Source organism: Alnus glutinosa, chromosome 6, assembly GCF_958979055.1.
Source record: "Alnus glutinosa chromosome 6, dhAlnGlut1.1, whole genome shotgun sequence".
Taxonomy (NCBI): Eukaryota; Viridiplantae; Streptophyta; class Magnoliopsida; order Fagales; family Betulaceae; genus Alnus; species Alnus glutinosa.
Window position 1 is genome coordinate 8,857,963 of NC_084891.1, and position 25,593 is coordinate 8,883,555.

At 34.7% G+C, this 25,593-nt stretch overlaps 1 protein-coding gene and 1 pseudogene across 2 annotated transcripts; both read left to right on the forward strand.

Moving 5' to 3' along the window:
- Positions 1–4,978: 4,978 nt before the first annotated feature.
- LOC133870260 (EG45-like domain containing protein) lies at positions 4,979–8,055 on the forward strand. Of its 2 annotated transcripts, none has more exons than XM_062307345.1 (3): positions 4,979–5,167; positions 7,457–7,730; positions 7,807–8,055. In XM_062307345.1, the coding sequence occupies exons 1-3, from the start codon at positions 5,050–5,052 to the stop codon at positions 7,820–7,822; spliced, it is 408 nt and encodes a 135-aa protein (XP_062163329.1). In that variant the 5' UTR covers positions 4,979–5,049; the 3' UTR covers positions 7,823–8,055. The 2 variants fall into 2 exon arrangements, with proteins under 2 accessions (XP_062163329.1, XP_062163330.1); XM_062307346.1 differs by having other exon boundaries at positions 4,982–5,167; positions 7,830–8,055.
- Positions 8,056–18,134: 10,079 nt separating this feature from the next.
- On the forward strand, positions 18,135–21,460 carry LOC133871493 (benzyl alcohol O-benzoyltransferase-like; annotated as a pseudogene).
- The last annotated feature ends 4,133 nt before the right edge of the window (positions 21,461–25,593 follow it).

The window sequence follows — 25,593 nt, forward strand, 5'->3', positions numbered from 1 at the left end:
CTGCTACAAATCATCAAGTGAAAAGCATCAAACTTATGGACAAGGGCATTCATGGAATTATATATTATGTCTCATTGACTAAATAAAAGATATTTAGGGATTTGGATTCTTGCTCATAAAGCAAGAATCTCTAATTTAAGAAAATTATATCCCATTATGTTAAGTTTTCTATTAGGAAGGAAATAAGGGAATTATTTATCCCGTTAGGTTTAGTAATATTTATGTAATATTTATTTATTTATCATTTCCGTATTTTCAGCTTTGTAACGTTATAAATAGGGTATTGGAGAATGAAATAATATCAAGAAGAAAAATTATAATTCTACTCTAGTAGTTGTTTATGAGTTCTTTAGGGTTTCTCGAATAATCCTAACATTAGGTGGCCCAGAATACCTTGAATTATCCTACCCAAATCTATCCAATTTATCATTGTTCATCCCTCGTTATGAAGGTCCGTAACATTGTGTTTTTGCTTTGAATAAGAGTTTTCTTTTCTATAGATTTGCTTTCATGGATGATCTATGGGATGAAGGTTAGTCGGGTGTAAAAGGTTATCTCTTACGGCCTGGATAGTTTGGTGTCAGAGGTTATCTCTCACGGCCGGTTTAAATAATTTATTTTAGGATATTTGACTACCTTTGTCTTAGATTCAATCTGCTTGGAGCAGATCTGCTCTTTGGCTAATTTTGTACAAGGGTTAGCAGAAGATGAAAGTTATAAATAACACTTTATTGTAAGAATTTTATTTATATCTATGACTTTGTAACCTCATAGCATGTGGCTATGATTTTGCAGAGCTTTATGCTCGGTGATGCGATGGATCTATCCTTGTGATCTTTGATCAATGAAATACTCAAATCTTTTGTTTAAAAAAATAAAAGAATAGCCATTGTATACCAGTTATGTAATTTTTTGTTGATCAAATTCTGTTCACCATATTATTTTTTAATTCCACTCTTATTAAAATAAATTTTTGGCTCCAAACTTGGAGCTTTCACGTAGGTCTAGCTATAGTCAAGCGATTAGACTCAATTCGATAGAGTTGTTGCAATTTACAAACAAAAATAATATAAATCAAATACTACTATTTTATAAATAACGACTCTTGGTCTCATGAGAAAGTACCCAAAAAAAAAAAAGAACAAAAAAAGAAAAGGTCTATATATTTCTATCAAATTACCATCCAATTGACAGTAAAATAATATTATATCTCATCAATTCACCTCATTAAACAACAAATTCCTTTAGAATGTGTGGAGGGGGGATCACTACATAGTCGTCCTCCTAGTTTTTTCTAAATGAAATTTCTATTCATAGTAACATTACTCTTGATAATGTTCTCTCAAATTTTAGATTCGAAAATGTCCTATGGAAACAACTAAAATTTGTTAATGTTTCTCTCAATAACAAGAAAAAAATTACAATGACCATAAGATTTTTTCAATAAGATAAAAACATTTCTATAAAAAAAATAAATAAATAAATAAATAAAATAAAAAAACTTAAAGGGGGCCACTGACAACCAAAAGGGGTGGTCCATGGCCTTGGAATAAGAGTGACATCATGTTAGGCAAGGACCAAAGGTGCAATAAGGTTAAGTGATAGCTCGGCAATGTCATTATCAGGAGCAGAGGGAGGGGGGTCGAGGGAGTCAATTACCCTTTGCCTCACCTCTCAAAAAATTTTCTTAGTCTTGGTAGAATTTCTACTTGTGCTTCAGTCGTCCACCCCACCAACTCATCATGAGCAAATTTGCCTACCTTTTATCATGATTTTCTTTAAAATTGCATTGACTTTATTTATCTTTCGTTTTTATGGAAATATGTGCAGCTTTAACTTTGATTTGTATAATTGTTTTTTTCCTTTTTCTTTTTTTTTTTTTAAAAAATAAAAATAAAAAAATAAAACTCTCTGATTTATGGAAGTGAAGCTGACAAGTGACAAGGTAGCTAGTAACAAGGCACCAAAACCTGTGTTTTGTGAGGTGTGATACAACAATAATAAATCATAGGGAAAAGCACACATAATCTTCTCAAACTACTACCTCATTGTCAATGCCCCTCTAAACTACTAATTGTGTAAATGTCCCCCCCTCCTACCCCCAAAACTATAAAAAAAAAATTGTCAATATCACCCTAATGATAAAAATATCCTTCATAAAATTATTAAAATAAAATAAAAACTAAAAAATTATTAAAAAAAATATAAAATAACAAAAATTTATACAAAAAATAATAAAAAAAAAATTAAAAACTTCTCTTCTTTTTTCATTTCTTTTTACAATTTTCAGTTATTTTTTCCTTTTTTATTAAAAAAAAATCTTTCTTTTTCATTTTTTTAATTTAATAAAAAACTGGTTTTTCTTTTTTCTTTTTCATTTTTTTTGATTTTTTTTTTATATAATTTTTCAGTTTTTTTTTTTTTTTTTAAAGAAAATAAAAAATTGTTCTTTTAATATTTTTTCGTTTTTTATTTACTTTAGTTTTTTTTTTTTCTAATTTATAAGGACATTTTGACAATTTTTTATAGTTCGAGGGATGACGTACATTGACACAATTGGTAGTTTAGGAATACATTGATAATTGAGTGGTAGTTTGAGGGGGATACGTATACTTTTTCATTAATCATATTATCAACTTGATCACCGAATACTATTTTTTTCCTTCTTCTATTCCTTCGAATAATCGAGTACTGTTTGACATAGGATAGAATTAGAAAAATTTGTGATTTGTTCTTGCTGTATTTCATTAATTTTCAACTTCAACATTTAACAGTTCAAATTAAGCCTTAAAGTTTCAATAGATAAGAAACTTCAAATCAAATTTTTCTTAAAAACTTTTAGGTATGTAATCAAATTTTTATATTTAGTTTACTTGTTTAATTTTTTATTTTTTATTTTTTATTTTTACATTTGAATTGCTCTTTTTTATCATTGTTTTTATATTTAATTGTTTATGAATATATATATAATTTTTTGTTTATGTTAATAATATAAAATATATAATTATAATTAGTTGGGATTATGGGGAACAACTAGAATTTTATTGAGCTCCAATTGAATTCTAAACAAGCTCATGTTGGGGCAAATTTAACAAATCTGCTACTAGATCCTTGCTTAAGAAAAAGTTTATGATTACTGAAAATAAACATTGACTTCTAAATTAACCAAGTGTGTGTGTTTGTTTGCAACAAAATATTTTAAATGCGGAATTTAAATAAGACAACATATTTGTTATGAAGTGGATACTCTGTGAAGAGAAAAACCACTCTGAGGTAGCCAAACCCAGAAAATCTATTATCCAAAAACAAAGCTAGTTACAAGACACTCGTACTCACATACCCTTATGCAGTAGTCAAACCTTTAACTCTGACATGAAGCCTATCGTGAACGCTTCCCAACCAGATTTCCTACCTGAAGGGGTTTTTGATTGATTCCTTTACCTTAGGGCCAACCCCTAAGATAGACTTCACACGAACTGTTGAGCACACACCGGCAACGGCTTGACAGCTAGCGGATCTTTGATTCTTCCTAAACACCCTCTCAAAACTAAGAGAAGTCAACACCGAATTCTGTACAATTGACAAGCCTAGGGCTCTTTATTTATAGGCTTACAGAAAACCTAAAATTGCTGAGATTTGGACTCCGGCTGTTAGGCGTCCGGACGAAAGTTTAGCCACGTCCGAACGGTCTTTTGCGATATCCTTTCAGAAACAGCGCAATTCTATCCTTATCAGGTCCACATCCGGACGGCTTGGCCGAGCGTCCGGACGGTCTTCGCTATAACTCCTTCCTGCGTTCGAACGGAACATTGGAATATTCTGAAATGATGGACAACGTCCCGACGTGTTGCCACGTCGTCTGAACGACTTGCAGAGACTTTCCTAACATTGTCGACTTCTGAATTTCAACTCCATGTTGAATACTGATTGACCTAGCCATCCGGACAGTGTTGCTCTGTCGTCCGGACGTCTTCAAAGTAAACTGCTAGACACTGCGGGGAGTCCGGACGCCTTCAAAGGCTCTTTCGGACAGTTGCACAGGACCCAATTGATTAGGCTTGGAATTTGCAAGGAATCTTCATGGACATCTTCTAAAAGCTTGTGATCTGTCACATGCTTTGATTTGAACACTGTCTGAATACGTGAAGATTCTGAATTGAGAAACTGACCATCCTGTTAATTCGCAACCATTACATAAAGTGTTTTTTGTTATCCAGAATGTAGCCAATATAAAATACTAACAATTACCATTCTAATGATAGAGAGCAAATCCGAATACCGTTATTATTATTTTTAAATTTTTTTTTTGTCATTCATTAAAAAAAAAAAAAAATTGTTGACCCTCTGAACCAAATCCTGGCTCCACCACTGGTCGCTATCAAAGAAACACCAATAGGAGGCTGCTACAGGCAAGAAGAAAATGAATTTATCAATTAGGCAGATAAATTCAGTGGCGTAGAAAAAAGTCAGATAAACTCAGTAGCTATGACTGAGTTCATCTCCCTTTGCATTTGAAGTCCGTCCTTCATTTTAAATTGCAAAATTTTAGACTTCGAAGAGATTCTGGTAATTCTCAGTTCTCATCATAGCATACGGAGAATTGCCTTTCGTATATATATTCTCTTATTCTTTATTCTTTTCTTAATATCTTATTTTGAAAATTAATTATTGAATTTTGTAATGTTGTAGGATCTACATCTTAATTTTTTAAATGGAAAGATAGAAGAAGGAGTCAAAGTACTAAATAACATGGCTTTTATTTATATATATGACAATTTTTGACGTTTGGAGGCAGCGAGAGATGGGGTCAAGTTGATAAAAATAAAATAAAATAAAATACATGCATGTACCTTTTAGAAGAAGTATAATTAAGGGGATACATGTACTGATGTGCGTGCCATTCCTTATCTCGAAAAGGATGTGAATTGAAGGTTGGGTTTGCTAGATAGACTTACTCTATAAATTGGAGGCAAATCTAGTTGTTTCCTTCACAAACTCTAAGTGTTAAAATATCGTTACATTACATTGTTTTCTTAAAAGTAAAAGAAAATGGGAATGGTTAATAATATTGGTGGTTTGATGATGGTGGTGAGCATGGCCGTATGTCTCACATCAGTTGCAAATGCGGCACAGGGGACAGCTACTTTCTATACGCCCCCTTATGTTCGTGAGTATCTTTATGTGCCAAATATAAAATATCATAAATTAAACTAAATTTAGTTTAAACAAATATATATACTAATTTTTGATCAGATTTTCAGTCTGTCTTTTGCTAATTTGAGCCCGTATATATCTTTCATACGAGCATATATAACTATATATGTATATATATTGTGGTTTTGTGTTGTCTGCAGAAGGAGCCCTGGAGTTCGTGAAACCACATTAAAAAAATTTGTGATCTTTTGTAGATGTTTCTATTTTTTATCGTTCCAACATATTCTCATGCATTAGAGCCTACTTTGTCATAATAAACTAGTATTAGAGTTTAAGATTTGAGTAATGTGTCTTGCACAATTCTTACACAATTTTTGCACAAATCTAACTACTTTTTTTTTTTAATGATCAACCATTGGATTTGTTTTTCTACATGTGAGTCCTAAATATTTAATGGTTAATTTTTAAACAAAGTTGTTAGAGTTGTGTAAAAGTTGTGTAATAGTTGTGCAAGAAACATTACTCTTAAGATTTATTTCTGATATAGCAGTGATATTTGAAGCAAGTATAAAAATGGGATTTTCCAATAAATCCAAACAAAGTGGTGTCAAAATTTCCAAAATACCCATCATTTTTAGGAAAAAAAACATAAAGAAAAAAATTGCAAGGATTTAGGCATTGGTCAGGATTTAACGAAATTTGAAAAACATATTCATGCCTAAATCTTTGAATTTATATATATATATATTCAAAAAAAAAGAATACAAGGGTATTTTAAGAATTTTGATAGGATTTAACGGAAAATCCCAACTGGTGAATGAAATTGAAAAAAATTGAAAGATAAATACACTAAATTGAGAGTTTTTTATGATTAGGGAAGTAATTGCAAAAATGAAGATAATTGAGGAGAGTTAAATGAAATTTCCTAAAATTCTTTTAAAAAAAAAAAAGAGTTAAAAATAAAAAGTACAAACTTCACTCTTGGCAGCTGAACTTTCTCTACCACACACATTCTTGTGGGGTGAGACAACGTAGGAAAGAAAAAAAAAGACAACCATAAAATAAATTGTGCGTTCTTTCTCTAATACGTCAAACCAATTAAAGAGGCTCTAGTGGTGCTTGACAATGTTTAGGAATTGTTTTTCTTTTTGTTTTTTTTATTTTGCGGTTTAGTTAAAAAAAAAAAAATATGTATATTTTTTTTTGGGTAATTACATTTTTCTCCCATGAACTACCAACTTTTGCACAAAGCCTCCACAAACTACCAACTCGACCAAAATAGAGCATTCAACTACCAAACACAACCATTTTCCCCCCTTCCGTCAGTTAGAGAGTTAAAACAAACGGTCAACGGGTCACGTGACCGTCACGTGCCGTTTTACATGGGGGGAAAATAGGAAGAAAATGAGGTTAAAACAGCATGTGACGGTCACGTGACCCGTTGACCGTTTGTTTTAACCTCTTTGACTGACGGAAGGGAGGAAATGGGTTGTCTTTGGTAGTTGAATGCTTTATTTTGGTCAAGTTGGTAGTTTGTGGGGTCTTTGCGCAAAAGTTGGTAGTTCATGGGGGGGAAAAGGTAATACCCCTTTTTTTTGTGACACAAAGGTGAAAATAGTTTTAAATTTTTTATTAAAAAAAAAAATTTGTTTGTTACTATTTGAACTTTTCTAGATAGAAAGGAAAAATAAATAAATTAAAGATAAAAAGTGTCAACAAACAAGCCCTAATCTTAGAAACAAGAACTATTACACCTCATTGTTTTTCAAACACTTATCAATATTGTAGGATTCAATGTTATTTGAGAGAATTTACGACACTCAAATGTATACTACATGAATGCTAAAAAGCAACAATGAGAGAGAAGTTAATAAATAATAGATGAATAACATATAAAGTACAACATATTTACTTGTTTGTGAAACACAATTGAAAAATTCCAAATAATCATCGAACATAGTAATTGATGATATGATCATATTTTTATGTTATTGTTGCTATTATCAAGTAATTAGCAAAGTCAAATATACCCCCCCCCAAAAAAAAAATGAGATTTCAAGTCTTGCTTGTGAGTGCACCAATTATAATTCTCAAAATATCTTATGTAATTTATGATGACACGTACGTATTCCATGAATGTAATTTCTATTAAGGATGTTGTATGGAATATATTGTGCTCAATTTCGTATATTGGTGACAATCTCTTAATTAGAACTTCCATGCATGCACGTTCGTTGTATGTATAATTAAGTAAGCATCACTATTTGAAGTTGGAATTATAAATTTTGATATCCATTGGCAGCCTCTTCATGCTACGGATATCAAAACAATGGCGTGATGATTGCTGCAGCAAGTGATGCAATATGGGGCCATCGGGCAGCATGTGGGAGACGTTATAGCGTTAGATGCATTGGGGCTACAAACAAAGGCCCGCCACCTTGCCATGGTACCAGCGTCGTGGTTAAAATCGTCGATTATTGTCCGACCAGGTGTCATGGAACCATTGATCTCTCTCAAGCGGCTTTCTCTGCAATAGCTAATACGGACGCCGGAAAAATCAAAATTGAATATATTCAGTAAGTCCAATATTACTACAAATTTAATATTTCTACAGCTTAAGGTTTATGGAATATGGAAAGAATATAATTCAAGGTGGCTAATTTTTTGATTTGCAGGGTTTGACATTCTCCTAGAGTATGGTCTCGAAAAAAGCAAGTTATGATAATATATATAGGAATAAGTGACTCATGATGGGAACTTGTTTGTACCATGGAAGCATGGAAAGTTGATGTTAAAATTTACTACATGTATGAGATATATGAAAAAACAGAGGAATACTTGAACTTTTTATTCAACACTTCAAGCTGAAATGCAAAGGGCATTATATACAGCTTTTCTTTACATGACGTATAGGATTTGCTTTTACACATATTACATAACGTATGGGATAATGTATAAGAGTGTTTATTACACAGATGGCATAACGTATGTGATTGCTTTATTGCATAACATTGCTGCTTTGCCTTTAGTGCATACCAGTGTTGCTATGTTTTTCCAGTAGTTGTAGGAGACAACTTTCCTTTTATCTGTTGTTATATCATGTGGCTCAGGAGTAGGATCTATGATGACAGCATTACTGTCATCACTAACATCCCCCTGCAAGCTAATGGGGGAGGGATCAACCATTAGCTTGGACTTGAGTAGCTGAAACTGAGTAGTGGATAAGCCTTTGGTAAAGATATCTGCAAGCTGATCGTTGGTTGATATGAATTTAATCAAGATATCACCATCAAGTACTGTTTCCATTACGAAGTGGTAGTCAGCCTCAATTTGTTTGGTTCTTGCATGATAGACTGGATGGAGGCGAGTGCTAGAGCACTGATGTTGTCACACCAGAGCACTGGGGCACAGGAGAGAGCAATGCCCAAGTCTTTGAATAACATTCTCGACCAGAAAAGTGGTACAGTGGTAATGGCCATAGCTCAATATTCAGATTCAATGGAGGAATGTGAGACCACAACTTGCTTTTTGGCACTCTAGGGAACCTAGCAGTTGCCAAGATAAATGCTAAAACCTAATGTAGATCAACAGTCATCAGGACTGCCAGCCCAATCTGAGTCACAAAAAAGCTTGGAGATGTAAGGAACTCAAGGGAGCAGTAGGGTAGATCAAACCATGATCAAGGGTACCTTTAAGATATCGAAGGACTCGTTTATCTGCTGTCCAGTGAGTAGAAGTAGAAGCTTGCAATTTTTGACACAATTGATTCACGGAGAAGGAGATCGCATGTCTTGTCAATGTATAATATAGAAGAGCACCCACTACATTGTGATACTCTCGTGGATCAGGAAGAGAATCCCCTTCGAGTCGGGATAATTGGGTACCAGTAGGACGTGGAGATGGGCTGGCTTGGCTCCTAACATTCTCACTCGGTGAAGAAAATTAGTGGTGTATTTAGTTTGACTGAGATGAAAACCAGCTGAGGATCAATGAACCTGTATGCCCAAAAAGTAAAATTCTCAGAAAATGAGTTCGTCACAAACCCATTTTCGAGACCGATAAGGCTTTAGGACTCCAAGTCCTATCCATGGATTGTCTCGGAAAATGAGTTGCTCAGGAGCCCGTGTCCGAGACCGATAAGGCTCTAAGAATCCAAGCCCTATCCTTAAATCTTCTCATAAAATGAGTTGCTCACTAGCCCGTTTCTGAGACCGATAAGGATCTAGGACTCCAAGTCCTATCCTCAGATTGTCTCAGAAATTGAGTTACTCACAAGCCCGTTTCAGAGACATATAAGGCTCTAGGATTCAAAGTCCAGTCGTCGGATTGTCTCAAAAATTGATTTGCTCACAAGCCCGTTTTCGAGACAAATTAGGAGAAGGAATGCCAGTGTTACCCAGTGTAGCAAATGTAAAAGGAAACACTTGGGGGTGTGCAGATTTAGTTTGGGTGTATGTTTCAGGTGTGGCAGCTCAGGCCACCACATCAGGAACTGCCCTATAGCGGCTGCAAGGAGTCAGGGGTCTTAGGCTAGCAATAATCAGCCTAGACAACCTGCTCAGGCAAGGGGGTACTCAGTCACACCAAATAACATTGAAGCTAGGGAGAGTGCTACCGACGTGGTCATAGGTACCATTCCTTAGTTCGAACTTGCATGCATCTTGTTTGATTCAGGTGCAACAAGTTCCTTTATTTTGTCCCCGTATGTGAAGCTATGTAGCTTGAGTACGGAACCACAAGGACAGAATATAAGCATGGCTACTCCTGTTGGTGACGTTGTAACTTGTAGAAAATGTGTGGAAAATTTTCATATCATCATAGAAGGGAAGACTCTGCCAGTGAAGTTAGCATGCTGGGCTTTGATGTCATTCTAGAGATTGATTGGCTATCAAAGTATGGACCAAACATATATTGTTGCAAGAAAGAAGTTGTCTTCCAACTTCGTGGCATAGAAGGGTTCAAGTTCTGCTCGTCTCGTGTACGAGCTACTCTACCACTTCTCTCTTTCATTTAAGCAATAAGAAGTGTTAGAAAGGGTGTACAAGCGTATTTGACTTATGTTTAGGCCAAGCCTAAATTCCATTCGAAATTGGAAGACATTCTAGTAGTATGCCAGTTTCCAGATGTTTTCGCACAAGTCACGGGATTGCCTCCGGATTGGGAAGTTGAGTTCACCATTGATTTGGCACCAGGGACTCAGCCTATTCGCAAGGCACCGTAACATATAGCTCCTATAGAATTAAGAGAGTTGAAGGAGAAACTTCAAGATTTGCTAGACCGAGGTTTCATCCGCCAAAATGTGTCACCGTGGGGAGCGCTAGTGTCATTTGTGAAAAGGAAGGACGGGTCTTTACAGCTGTGCATAGATTATTGTGAGCTAAACCGGTGACAATTAGGAACAAGTATTCCTTACCAAGAATCAAAGACTTGTTCGATCAACCTAAAAGAGCTTTGGTATTCTCGAAGATTGATCTTCTTTCAGAATACCATCTGTTGGTTTTTTATGTTGGCTACATTCCAGTGACAAAAGGTTACTTAATTGTTGAAGAACTTTGGTACTTAGATCATTCAGAAGATAGTTTATTTTTGTAGTGTCGGACAACCAGAAGCCATGTCTGGACACGAGTCACAGTAAGTTCCTCTTCAACAAGATGTTTGGACAGCCAGAAGCCATGTCCGGACGCAATTGACAGTAAGGTCCTGTTCTCAAAGATGTCCGGACAAGCCCAACGGGCGCAACTTCCAGTAAGTCCATGTTCTGCAAGATGTCCGAACACTCCTGCTGACACAAAAGAGTTTTTATGCATGTGTCCGGACACTAGGGTTCCCTGTTCGGACACGCTTCACAGAAAGTTTACTTTCTGATATGTGTTCGAACACGCGTTAGCCTGTCCGGACACCGCCGCCTAGAAACTCGTTTTTGACTTATTTTAGGGTTTTCAGAACCTATTTAAAGGGGCTTCTAGACGGTTTTTGTTTAAGAATTCTAGTAGAGAATTCAATTGTGCTAAGAGAAGGTTTATTAGGCTTAAACAGTTATATGTATCTCTCTTAGAGTGTTTCATGTATTTGTTGTTCAATTGTTCCACCATTGGAGTCTAACTGGAGAGGAGCTCCAACTAAGGAAGATCAATTGAAGAAACTCTCCAGACTGGTCTAGGAGAGAGGCAGACAAGTAGGCGCTTGTTAGAATTCAAGAGAGTGACTACTGCAAAGGATTGTGAGTACAAACTTCTTGTAATTAGCTATTTCTTCTGATAATTGATTTCTCTCTGTTAGATGCCATCAAAGAAAATTCATCATATGCTAAATTTTTGAAAGATCTTTGCATTGTACAGCGAAAGCTTATTGTGCAAAAGAAGGCATTTTTTATAGAGCATGTAAGTATTACAATTTAGCAAAAAATTCCATTGAAGCATAAAGATCCTGGATCTCCTCCTATCCCATGCATCATAAGTGATGTCAAAATTGACAAAGCATTGGTTGATTTAGGGGCTAGTGTCAATTTATTGCCTTACTTGTTGTAGGAACAGTTGGGTCTTGGTGAATTAAACCCACCAAAGTTGTTTTTCAACTTGCCGACCGATTTGTCATTATAACGAAAGGGATAGTAGAAGATGCGTTAGTGCAAGTTGATAAATTTTGTTTCCTTGTGGATTTCATAGTTTTTGATACACAGCCTGTTGCACAATCAAGCACTGACATCCCTATTATTTTGGGACGACCATTCTTAGCTACTTCTAGTACTTTGATTAATTGTAGGAATGGAATCCTGAAGCTTACATTTGGACATATGACCATTGAGTTGAACATCTTCAACATTTGTAAGCAACCTGTCATTGAAGATGATGATGAAGTCCATGAGGTAGACATGATCCAAACTTTGGTGGAAGGTAAATTTGCTCATTTTATGTTTTCTGATCCCATATAAGCATTTTAACTGAATCCCAACAATGATGATATAGAATTGGACATGCCTAATGTTATTTTGGATGTTACTCCAGTTATGGAAACAGATGGATGGAGGCCAAGTTTTGAGAATTTGTTTATATCAGTAAACCTCGTACATCTAGTATCCAGGCACCAACAATTGAAAAACCCAAGAATGACAATCTTTTTAAAGAAAAATGTTTGAAACCATTCTTTGAAGATTTTGAGCTTATGGATGAGTCTTATGATTTGGTGGATCCAGTTTATCAGGATCTGCCAAACACCTTAACTCAGTTTGCATCTGTAGTAGTAGTGTTTGGGTCGTAATTAGGTTGTGTTCTTACTTGTTTTTTTTTTTTTTTTTTTTTTTTTTTTTTTTTTTTGTGTTATAACCCTTTTCATAAATAATAAAGTGTCAATTTTATTTTCATCACCTCAAGGTACTCTCCTTAATCTCTACCCTTTTTTTTTTTTTTTTTTTTTTTTTTTCATGTTGTTACATTAGGGACAATGTAAGATTTGGGTTAGGGGAGGAGTTTGATGTTTGATATATGTTGTTGTTTTCGTTTGTTTTGTTTACTTTGTGTTCGAAAAGAAAAAAGAAAAAAGGAATTCTTGTTTCCTTAGCATGACTTTTATGTTTTTAGTTTATTATGCTAGTCCTGCTAAAGAATTTCATTGTTTTCATGCTCAATTATTGCACGAGCACTTAGATTCTTTATTGAAGGATATAAGTGACTTAGAAAATCATGAGAATAACAATGTATAGACTTTTAAGCCGTGTGAGTTTCGAGCCAATCATTCATTATGGAAGGAAAATTTTTATGATATCATATTTTATTTGGAAGCGTAGGAATTATTTCGTTGTCTTAGTTTGATTGTTCTTTCTTTTGGCTGAATGCCAAAAATCATAAATCTTGATACCACACTTAGTCTAGGAAGTCATGAATGTTGAAGAACTATGCGAATCTTTGAGATATGAGATTAAGCCATTTTTCTTTACTTGGAGCATCAACTTTCTTTTTGTGATACATTATCACTAGCTACCCCGTTAAACTTTATGATTAACCTTTCTTTCTTAAACCTTTTCCAAGGCGTTTCAATGACGAGTTCAAGTAATTTATCTCAATATGGTGGCTGGAGATACAAACACGAAAATAAAAATTAAAATAAAAAATAAAAATATTTGATGTTCAAATTTGAAAGGTGTACTAGGAAAATAAATAGTGCGTTATTGAAGAAATATAGGAAATATATATTGATTGAAAATACCAATAGAAGTTGAAGTTCCAATTATTCTTTAAAATAATTCCCTGATCTTATCCCTACAATACGTCCAAATAAAAGCCGTTATTTGATCTTGAGGATTGTATGGTTCAGACATTTGCATGATTAATCAATGAGTGTGGTGTAAATTCTTTTCAGCATATATTCATGAGACTACTTGGTCTTTTTTCTGCTTAAGCGTTTTTTTATATGATTTATATGTGAGCTATTGTTTTTGGTTACATTATTCCACTTGCATATACTTGAAAGTGGTTCACCCATTTCAGAGTAATTTAATTTGTTGAGTGCTAACACCTGTAAGGTTTGAGTCAAAACATACTTTCTAATAAAAATTTGATGTTATGTTTATCTGGACACTAAGACTATGTTTGTATTAGCTAAAATTTTCACTCAAGCTTGAGAGCATATAAAATTTATTTGATAGTTGTTAGTATTTTGACATTGAACTAACTCTCGTCGCTATATATATAATTGTGAAATATTGTTTAATCATTAATTTTGAATTTAAATAATATATTAATGCAAGAAATTATCTTTTATAGGACTTGGTAGAATTTTAGCATGAAGTAATGCAAGTAATTTCATTTTTGTAGGAATTAGAAGGAAAAAAAAAAAAAAGGACAAGGAAAAGACCAAACTAGAAAATAAAAAGCTAAGCCAAGCCAAAGAAATGAAGTATGCTGTGAACTGTGAAGAGAGAGAGAGAGAGAGAGAGAGAGAGAGAGAGAGAGTAGTGTGTGTGGAAGACTAAAAAATAGGATGGCATGTGTACAAGTGGGCCCGCAAGTTGATCCAAAAGAAGAGTAGAAAAACAAGAAGAGCAAAAGAGGAGTAAAACCAAAAGCTGGAAGAAAGAACGGCTGAACCAAAGAAAAAGAAAAGAAACGTGGGTCCCGATAATTATCCGCAATGTATACACATTTGGTGTAAAATTATGCACGTGGGACTCATTTTATCTGTAAGGCTCTTATTCTAAATGTGTGTACAAATATGATTAGCGTTTTAAAAAATTTTGACTTTCAAAAAGGCATTCGTGAAAGAATGGACTAGGATTCTCTCCCATTGAAACTAATAAATTCTCTTAAAATTTATCTTTTAGTTTCTCTCACGTTTGTTCTCATCAAAATTGAATGTACAAGAAACTTGAAGAAACTCCTCTGGTCTGGGAATCAGAACTTTGAGGGAGTGAAGCCCGCATCAGCATTAGCATCAAGTCAAGCAATTAAAATTAAGACCGATAATTTTTTATACAATCTGCGAACTCGATACGAACACAACATTAAAAAATTAAGGCTTGACATTAACGGGTCCAAGTCATAAACAGCTTGACCCGTTTAATAAGCTGGTCAATCACGGGTCGACCCACTTGACCCGATGATTGACTCTTTTGATGTGCTTAAGAAATTATATATATATATAGTAAACATAGGTTGAAACGGATCAAGCACGTTGTGTCGGATTACTCACAAGTCGTGTCCAAATTAAATAGTTTGACCTTTTTTTAGCTAAATAGATCTTGTTCGGATTGACCATTAACCCAATTGCCCGCCCTAGGACTTGAAACGTCCAATACTTCATGTCTTCAACTAAGCAAAACTTCAACTTTAACTTGTAACTATTGTTACTGATCCAGGGACTGGAAGGTGCTGTTTATATCTGAGTTATGGGTTTCTTTCATTGCTGGTTCATGATTGATATCGATTGTAATTAGCCTAAATTTCTTGAATGTGCTTAAAGCTTGATGGGTAATGCTTACTGCAAGTTATCAGACTCGTGGGGTCCAGTTACAATTAGGTCTTTGAATTTTGATAATATAACGGTGAATTGATAGCTGGGCCTTATCCACATAAGATTATTTTATTGACAACTGGGCGCCTTTTGTATATAATAATGATTTACAATTTATTATGAAATTAAATCTTACGTGAACGCGTACAAATAAACATATATATAAAGATTATATATGGGGTTAAATACAATGCAAACTTCTAAAGTTGTCACTCGTTTTCAATCTTGCTTCTAATCTTTAAAAATTTTCAATGTGCCCTCATAAAGTTTTTCGATTTTTCAATGTCACCATTCCGTTAGCCTTTCCTGTCAGACCAGACGGAATGCATCACGTGCTGCCATGAGGCTATTGTAGTCGGCTATGAAAGGCTTGATGGGTGCTTCAAACAGATCGAGTGCGCTTCAATTCTTTGGCCTTGCTCGATGGGTGCTTTCAATAGATCGAAGTTTTGAGTGCTTTTGACCGGAAATCGAATAGCATAAATGACAACGTTTTGGAGTGAGGGAACACAACAAAAAAAATTGCAATTTGCCACATGCACTTCGCCACATGTACGAATAGAGTACACGTGGCGAACAGTTTGCCACGTGTCATTGGACACGTGTGCAGCGCGTGTTAGATCCGGTTATAGCTAAATGCAAATTTTGCCGCGTGTATTGAAATACACGCGGCCAAGTGGCCACGTGTACTACAGTACATAATGAAATTTTATTTCCCTTTTCAGATATATATATATATATTATATTTGAAAGTAATGGTTAGGTGGTGCGCGGGACAATTCCCGCGCGCCTACCTACACAAATTCTGGCCACGTGGCCAATTCTCTTATACATATACATATATATTTTTTATCAATAGTGTACAAAACCTTAATAAAATTTGTTTTTGTTAATATATATTTGATAAAAACAATTGGCCATGTGTAAAAAATACATGCGGCCAATTGGACGCGTGTAAAAAATACACATGGCCAATTGCAACTTTTTTTTGTAGTGGAAAATGGATAAGCTTGCATAAAAAAAAAAAAAAAAAAAAAAAAAAAAAAAAAAAAAAAAAAAAAAAAAAATCTCGTACGGAGCACGTGATGCCCATTCCGTCTGCTCTGATTGAAAAGGCTAACGGAATGACGATATTAAAAAAATCAAAAAACTTTGTGAGGACACATTACAAATTTTTAAAAATTAGAAACAAGATTAAAAATGGGTTACATCTTTGAATGATAAATTGTATTTAACCCTGCTCATGTACTTATTTACATGAGTTCGCCCTCCCACACTTCTTAACTAGAAAAAATTAATAGTATTGGCTTATTTTTTTAATCCCTTTTAGATGGTGTTTTTTTTTTTTTTTTTTTTTTTTGGAAAATTGTTCTTACCTGATGTTACGTCACATGCATTTGAAAATAGTTTTGATCTTAAATTTTTGAAGTTGTCAGTTGTTGTAAAACGTGGAACCCTATACCCGCCAAGAAAATCACAAAACCAAAAAGTTGTATGGTTTCTTCTTCACCTCTTTCTATCATGGGCGGATGATGGGGGTTCGAGAGGGTCAAATATATACCTCCTTCACCTCCTAAAAATTTTTTTATACTAAATTTTTTTTATCAAAAGTCTTAGTTGCTTACCTTTAAAAACTCCTCAAAAGGACAAATATTTTTTAAGAAGATCAAGGTTCATGAGTTACACCATATTTTGTCAAAAAAATAAGCTTATTTTTTAACCTAAAACTAGTCCAAGTAGCCACATGTTGAAGAAGGTGAGGTTGAAGACAACATATTTTTTCTTTTAAGAAAAATGCACCGTTTTATTTGTTCGTTTAAACCTTCATCAAAAGAAAAAATAATTAAAAAAAAAAAAAGAAAAAGAAGAAGAAGAAGAAGAATGGGAGGACACGTCTGATTACTTGTCAGATTTGAAAAAAAAAAAAAAAACAAGTCTAAAGTAACAATTTCCTACTATTAAAGGACACGTCTCATTACTTGTCTTTTAATAATTTGAAAAAAGAACAAGTCTAAAGTAACAATTTTATCTACGTGTCCCTGACAGACATCATAAGTCACTATTAACACTTCAAAACTTCTTAACCCCAAACACTAACGACACCATTTCTATTCCTCGGAAAATGATTTTTGGAGACGAAAAATCATCCTCCAACATATTCCTTTTAATTAAAAAATAAATAAAATAAAAAAGTTTCATTTGATGTTCTTTGATGTCACATCAACTGACACTTTTTGATTTTATTTGCTTAAACATCAAATGACATTTTTTGATTTTATTTGCTTTTTTAATTAAAAAGAGCCTAAAAACCGTCCCTTTGCATATCACCTCTCCTATTCCTCTCTTCAGTCTCCGCGGCTTATTTGGTCACCTAACCTTTATTTTTTTTTTAAAAAAGAAAATTAAAAAAATGTTAGGCCTTTAGCTTAGCCGACTTTTTCATTAGGATAGGTGTAGATGGCAGTCATGATACTTGTGTATGTCTGACAAGTTAATTAAAAAAAAAAGTTAAAAATTAGTACTTAGTTTAACTGGCTTTTCTTACGTAGTATATATTACATTAAAATACCTTTTAACTTTATTTGTAGCCCTCAATGTCATATTTACAATTCTTCAAATTCTAACAATTCTACAATTTGTGATTTATAATTGTTTGGTTATGTATATTGAGAATGATATATTTAAGACTATCAGTAATGAAAAAATCATGCAACGATTTCAAGATATAAAAACTTTGTAAAGAGCAACTGAATAAGTGAACACTAAGTATGACAAAATCAATTGTAAGTTACATTTATATGTTTCAAACGATAATTAAATTTTGTTGAATTATTTATTGATACAATAATTATACTTTTATTTATTTTTTGATTAACTTAAATCCCACTGCTTTCTATAAATCGCACTTCAAAAATCCATTATAACTCACCAAATTAACTTCCCTTTCTTTATTTGATCAGACCCATTTTCCGGGCATGGAAGCACCAACTACCTCTCTGCTGTTCACAGTGCGAAGGTGCAAACCAGAACTGGTTGCTCCGGCTAAGCTCACACCCCATGAATTCAAACAACTGTCTGACATTGATGACCAAGAGGGTCTCCGATTTCAAATCCCAGTTATACAAATCTATAGATCTAATCCCATTCCCTCCGTGCATGGGAATAAAGACCCAGTGGAAGTCATCAGAGAGGCACTTTCACAAACGCTAGTGTTTTACTACCCGTTTGCCTGCAGGCTCAGGGAAGGGCCTGGCCGGAAGCTTGTAGTGGAGTGTACGGCTGAGGGTGTTATGTTTATTGAGGCCGATGCTGACGTTACTCTTCAACAGTTTGGTGATGCTGATCTTCAACCGCCATTCACATGCATGGAGGAGCTCCTTTTCGTTGGTCCCGGCTCTGGAAGGGTCCTGAATTGCCCATTACTGCTTATCCAGGTGCATGTTCTGCTAATTAAAGAACTGATCTCGAACTTTTTCCTTTTACATATGAAATTTATGAATATGTGTTCTACGTACGTACGTATGTGTTCAACAAATTGGTTGTTTCCCTTCAATAGTTTGGAACAGAGCTCTAGCTAGGCCGGCCACAAGTCTTCACCGAAAAGGATGAAAAGACCCGATTCTTTTAGGTTTAAAGTTCCTTTGATTTTCGATTTCACAACCTACGATTTTTAAACGTCAATTTCGTGGGTTTGTGGGACAATTATGTTCAAAAAGTCATCATAGACATCTCATTTGTGTCAATGTGAGTCAACTAATACAAACAGGTCATGTCGCCTCTCACCATGTGGATGTGCTTTTGGCACAATTTTGCTGATTGGCAGGTGACACGCCTCATGTGTGGTGGATTTATCTTCGCCTTGCGCCTCAACCACATGATGAGTGATGCCATTGGCCTGGTCCAATTCATGACCGCCGTGGGATAGATGGTGCGTGGCCCATCCATCTTGCCTGTGTGGCAAAGACACCGTCTCAACACAAGGGATCCACCGCGTGTGACTTGCACACACCGTGATTAGTGTTTGATTTTAGCCACGTGGCGATTTAGCCATGTGGATAATATACCACATGGCTAAATGATTTGTGTAGGTAATTAGCCACTTGAATTTTTACCAAGTCGCTAATTAGCCACATGTCTGAGAAGTCACGTGGATAAAAATTTTTCTGAATTGATTTTTTTTTCCAAAATTTTTAAGGTTTGAAATTTTAGCCATTTGGCTTATGTGCATGTGGCCAATTGGCCACGTGGCACATAAGCCACATAACTAATTTATTAAAATTATTTTATTTTTTTTTTATATTTATATTTAAAATTTTTGCCACGTGGCTTATGTGCACGTGGCCAAGCCACATGGCAAATTTATTAAAATTATTTTAATTTATTTTAAGATTTAGAATTTTAGCCACTTATTTATTGGCCACGTGGAAAATCAACCACGTGGCTAATTATCATTAATTGCTAAAACTTCCCTCCAACCCATTTCTAATTTCCCTCCTCTTTATCTCTCTCCTTACTTTTTTTTTTTTTTTTTTTCAATTTTCCCTATTTTTTTTTATCAATTCCCCTGCCCCTTTTTTAACTATTCTTTTTTCATTTTGTTATATTTTCTTCCTTCTTTCCCTTTTTCCCACGCTCGCCGTTCCTTCTTCTCCTTTTTTTTCTTCATTTTCTTCACACAGAGTCACATAGAGGGAGATGGAAGAGGGAGACCGAGAGAGCTAGAGAGAGATTCTGAGATAGATCCGTGGTCGATGACGGAGCTGGAGTTCGGAGGGTCACGGCCCGAGAGGTAAAGCTTGTGGTCAACCGACTCTCAGAGACGGAGGACATCCGGCCGACTCACACTCGCCGGCAACGAATCTCTATCGACCACAAGTACTCTCTCTCTATCTCTCTTGTGCTGATCTCTCTATCATGTTCTTTGAAGTTTCGGTGATGTAGGGATCGGACGATCGGGCGGATTTTGAATTTGATTTTTGGTTTTTGTTGTTTTGGTTTGATGATTTCTGGCGAGTGGTCGAGTGGGCAACTAGGTTTTTGTTGTTTAGGTTTGATGGCCGGCGAATTGGTTTTTTTTGTTTTTGTTTTTTGGTTTGATTTCCGGCGATTGGATTGTTGTTGTTTCGGTTTTTGTATTTTTGGTTTGATTGGTTTTGCAGCCGGCGACTGAGTGATTGCCGGTCCCGTGAATGTATGCCGAAAATATCGTATATATATGATATTGGGAGAGAAAAAAAAAAAAAAAAAAAAACAGAACAGATATATGTTCTGTTTTTTTTTTCTCTTCTTTTTTTTTTCAAAAAAAAAAAAAGAATAAAAAATTATAGCCACATGGCTTTAATTACACGTGGCTATAAGTGCCCAAATTTTTTAGAAAATAAAATTGCATTTAGTCACTTGGGGTGGCATGTGGCTAAACGTCACGTGGCTAAATAGCTACATATATAAAAGGCCATGTGGCTAAATGTGCATTTAACAATAACTGGATTCACTACGCGTAACCCACGTAGCTAAGTGTATGTGGCTAACAGTTAGCCACGTGTATGACTTCCATACATGTGGCTAACTCAAGTGACTAAAAATCAAGTTTTTTGTAGTGTGAGTATGAAGAAGTAGTTGACACTAAGGGCACAATCATCCCCCTCGACGACATGGTCCACTACTCTTTCTTCTTCGGCCCCACTGAGGTGTTTGCCCTTCGTAGATTGATGCCACATCACCTGAGCCAATGGACCACGTTCGAGTTACTCACAGCATGCCTCTGGCGTTGTTGTACCATAGCGCTCCAACCCGATCATAACAAGGAGGTGCGCATAATATGCATCGTCAATGCACATGCCAAATTCGACCCTCGATTACCCACCGGTTATTACGGTAACGGTTTTGCATTCCCCATGGCGGTATCCACCGCTGAAAAGCTATGTGAGAATCCGTTAAGTTATGCTTTGGAATCGGTGAAGAAGGCTAAGAATAATATAACGGAGTACATGCGATCGGTAGCTGATTTGTTGGTGATCAGGAGTCGACCCACTTCACCGTAGTGCAATCGTACCTAGTGTCAGATGTGACATGTTCTGGGTTCAGAGAGGTGGACTTTGGGTGGGGCAAGGCGGCTTATGGTGGGCCAGCCAAAGGTGGAGTCGGGCCCATCCCTGGAATGGCAAGCTTTTATATACCTTACAAGAATAGTAAGGGAGTGGATGGGATAGTGCTCCCAATTTGCTTGCCTGCCCCAGCCATGAAAAGATTTGCGGAGGAGTTGGATTACTTGTTGACCAAAAATCCTATTAGTTGCCTCTAAAAATCTAGTTTTATTGTATCCAGCCTCTGAACCCATTTTTCTGATGGGTGTTGTAAGATGCGTGAGAGAGATACAGACTCAAATGGGTTGATGGGTGTATGTGATAGGCAATATGCATGCATCATATCTACTACTGTGTGTGTGGTGTGCATTATATATCTGTGAACTTTGTGCCGGTGCTATGTGAAATACTTTTCCATTTTTCTGCTCAATTGTATCTGATTCTTGCAGTGTGTCTATTAACCATGGTTTCCAACTGGGAGTTTAGGAGCAGGGTATTTTGGCTTAAGGTTGATGAATGTAGTTCAATTCACTTGGTATAAACAAAGATACCCACATCTGATAAGATAATTAATTGGAGTTTAAGATACTATTCTTAATATGGAGATCCTAGGGTTGCATGCATACATAATAGACCGGCATTTGAACATGATGGCTGAGGGAGGTTTCATATGTTCAGGTATTTCCTGTAGAAGCTCAAATAAAGACAAAATATTTGGCAGCAACTTGGGTGCTCTGTGCTTGGTTAGTCTACAAAAGTAGAGCATATAATTAGCTTGATAAATAAACATGCTTGTGCAAAAAGCCTTTACATTATTTTAGTTATAAAGTAAAAGTATTCTTAATTGCCTTTACATTATTAAATTAGAAAGTAAACGTATACTTGCCTTTAAACGGTTTCGGAACAAATCATGGCGGGTTGAATGGTGATACTATACGCGGAGCTTCGGGGGCTCGAACCTGTGGCCAGAGTGCTTGCCTGAAACGCTGTCCATCCGAGGGCCGAGGCGGGGTGTCAAGATCCATGCTTGCTTGATCAAGTTCCCGTAACAAAAGAAAGGGATGTGTTATTTTTAGTCGCTTTAATTTATATCAAGTTTACACTAAGACATATAGGATGCGGAGTCTATGCATGTGAGACTCATATGTATGAGTTCTACATATATATAGGCCCCACATGTATGAGTCTTACACTCTATATATCTTGGTGTAGAGTTGACGTATACCAATGTGATGTAAAAAATTCATTACCCCCAAAGAAATATTAAATGAATTTCCATAACATTTAATAACGTGTAAGCCACCTATTACGCTTCCCAAGCAATATATTGTGGATACACGTGTCTATATATTGTCATAGACATTGTGAAAAAGGAGCACTAACATCAGTTTTTTTAAATCTCATTTTCTTTCTTAAATGTAGGAAAATCTCATAAAAAAAAAAACCCATCAATCAGATTTCTTTGTTCCCTAAACTAAAGAAATACCAAGAGAATCAAAAGTTGTACCCTAGATCTAGAAAAGTAAAAATGGTTCTCTTAACATTATTTTCATATAAAAAACTTTATATTTCCTCTCTCATTCATCCAACATTTATTTGAAACAATATTTAAATGATTTTTCATTCATCTCTCTTTCCCCTGACATTTAATTTAAATTAAAGAATATTTAAATAGTATGGGGAAAGAATTCGGAAAGTTATTGTAGAGTGCATTTAAATAGAGAAGCACAAAGTGGTTTAGTTTTCTAAATTAAGAAAAAATTTAAGGGAAACTGCTGTTAGTGTTAGTGCTCTAAGTCTAGAATGAGTCTATCAACACCTTTTCTCTAGCATGAGTCTAACAAAATTCTCGAAATTGCAAAGGCAAGATTGGGCTGGAAGTGAACAAAGTTGTTGGTCAAAAAATGCGTGCTTAACTCAGATTAGCTTAGCTCGGACTCGATTCATTTATTAAACAAACAAAGTTTGAACAAAAATTAGTGTTCATTTATCAAACAAAGATGAACTCGTATAAGCTCGATTCCACGAATATAAGCTCACATAACTTCATTTTTATTACTTTTAACTTTGTAATGATAACATTTTAAGTATTAAAAAAGATAAAAAGAAGTTTTATTCTTAATGTAATAAATATAACCTGGATTATTGTAATTGTGAGTCTGAATATAAATATATGTGCATTTGTATGCATATGAGTGAGTTTTATATGTACGCATATGTGTGCGTGTGTGTAATAAATGTATATACAAATTATAAGATAAACATATAAACTCAAGATTATATTGTTTAATATTTGAGTTAATTTTTCTAATTACTTAATTTATAAATTGTAACTATTTGAAATAACTAATAATTATTATGAACTTACCAAAAAGAAATATATCAAAGAATCATGACATTTACTTTATATATAGCTTCAATAAGTCAATTGGGTAGCTCGTGATATACGACTGTAATCGAGCCGAGCTTTAGTGATGTGAATTTTAATTGTACTCGCAAGTGCACAAATCGTTTGCAGTTAATAGATTGCAAATGCGAGGTCGATCTCACCGAGAATTGTGTTCTTGAAAAAACAATTTTGTTTTTAAACTAATTAAATCTTAACCTAGTTCCAAAAATTAAAAGATTGTTTTTGATAAATAAAATAAAAAATAAACATAAATAAAATAAAACCAAAATAAAACAAAAGAAAAATACTAAGGTTTTGGAATCCACACTCACTGTATCATAACAACATACTCAATGTTCATCAATATTAATCCAAAGTTCTCACAATTAAAATCTTAAGTATGTTTTACTATGCTTCAAACAGTTAATCAAAACATCTCATGTATCCATTCTTTACACAAATCACAAAAGATATTCGATTTAAACCAAATCATCAAATGTATCCGTTAAATAAATCACAGGGGATATCCAATTATTTTGTAAATAAAAACTAAGCAATCAATTATGTAAAATTATCTCAAATCATCAAATGTATCCTTGAATCACAAAAGATATCTAAGAATCATTCCACACATTGAAAAGAAGTAAAACAATGAAAAAATTGAACTAAATAAAATCGGACAATAAAAACTTACATGAAAGTGTTGTTGTTCTTCATTGATGAGGTTTCATCCTCAACCTTAGTTGAGAAATTAGCTACATGTGATATAAAAAATAAAACCTAACCTAAAGAAAAACTAAACTAAAAAAGAAAAAAAAAAATATTTAGTCTCTAGCTTCCCCCCTATCTTCTTCTTGTGGTTTAAAGGTCTATTTATAGTGGCAAAACAAGCCTTATAAGCCCTATATATTCTAGAAAAATCGGAAGTTAGTCTTCTAGTTTGAGTAGAAGACTCAAAACTCAATCCAAGAATGAAAATTATTTCAAATTCGTCCAGATTTGCGGTCTTTTATTGCGGTGCGATTTTGACATAGTAGATATCTGAATTAGGAAAATCATATTTCATAATGATTTGTAATATTTTGAGTTAGCTTTCCAACATCGCTTGATTCACCTTAATTAGATATTTGAACTGAATGTTATGGCCAAAATACTATGACATGTGCAGAATCCAAAATTTAATCCAATCCGATTTTCACTCCAATTAGAGAAATTTCGATTTAGTCATATCCTTGATTTGGTTGAACATAACCATATCATCTAAATCTTTTCAAAGTGTGTTTTTTTCCAAACTTTTCATTTTTCACCTTAAAACTATTGTTTTCTCTCAATGACTTGCAAAATACTAAAATACCAAAACTAACCAAAAACTTTAGAAAATAACAAATCTAAAGGTTTAGTAAATGCAAATTAAGGGGTCCACATATGCAATATTTTGCACTCATCATTTAGCATTCCTGGACTGTCTCGTTTATGAAGATGCATAGTCGAGTCAAGCTAAGAGACGTGTATCCGAGCTTTGCTCGCTAGCCGCGCGCTTACCCTAGCTCGAGGGCGTTGAGAGCGTGATCTAAGCCGATCCTGATACTCGACCAGCTAGACTTAGTAGTGGGCAAAATATCCAACTACCGCCTACTGACCGCCACCGAACTGCCATTGATGCCTCTACCAAGTTCTAGTGGTCGATTATGATGAGTGCCAAATATTGTATATTTGAGCCCCTTAATTTATACTAGTTAGACTTTTGGCGTTATTATTTTTTGATGTTTTGGTTAGTTTTGGTGTTTTTGCAAGACATTAAGAGAAAAATGGTAATTTTCAAGTGAAAATACATAAAAAGCTGAAAATTCGGAATTGCTGGGAAGTAGATCAATCGAATCTCAAGTCGATCGATCGAAAATTGCCCGATGTCGATCAATCGATTATAAAATCGATCGATCGAATTTATGCGGAGCTGAAATT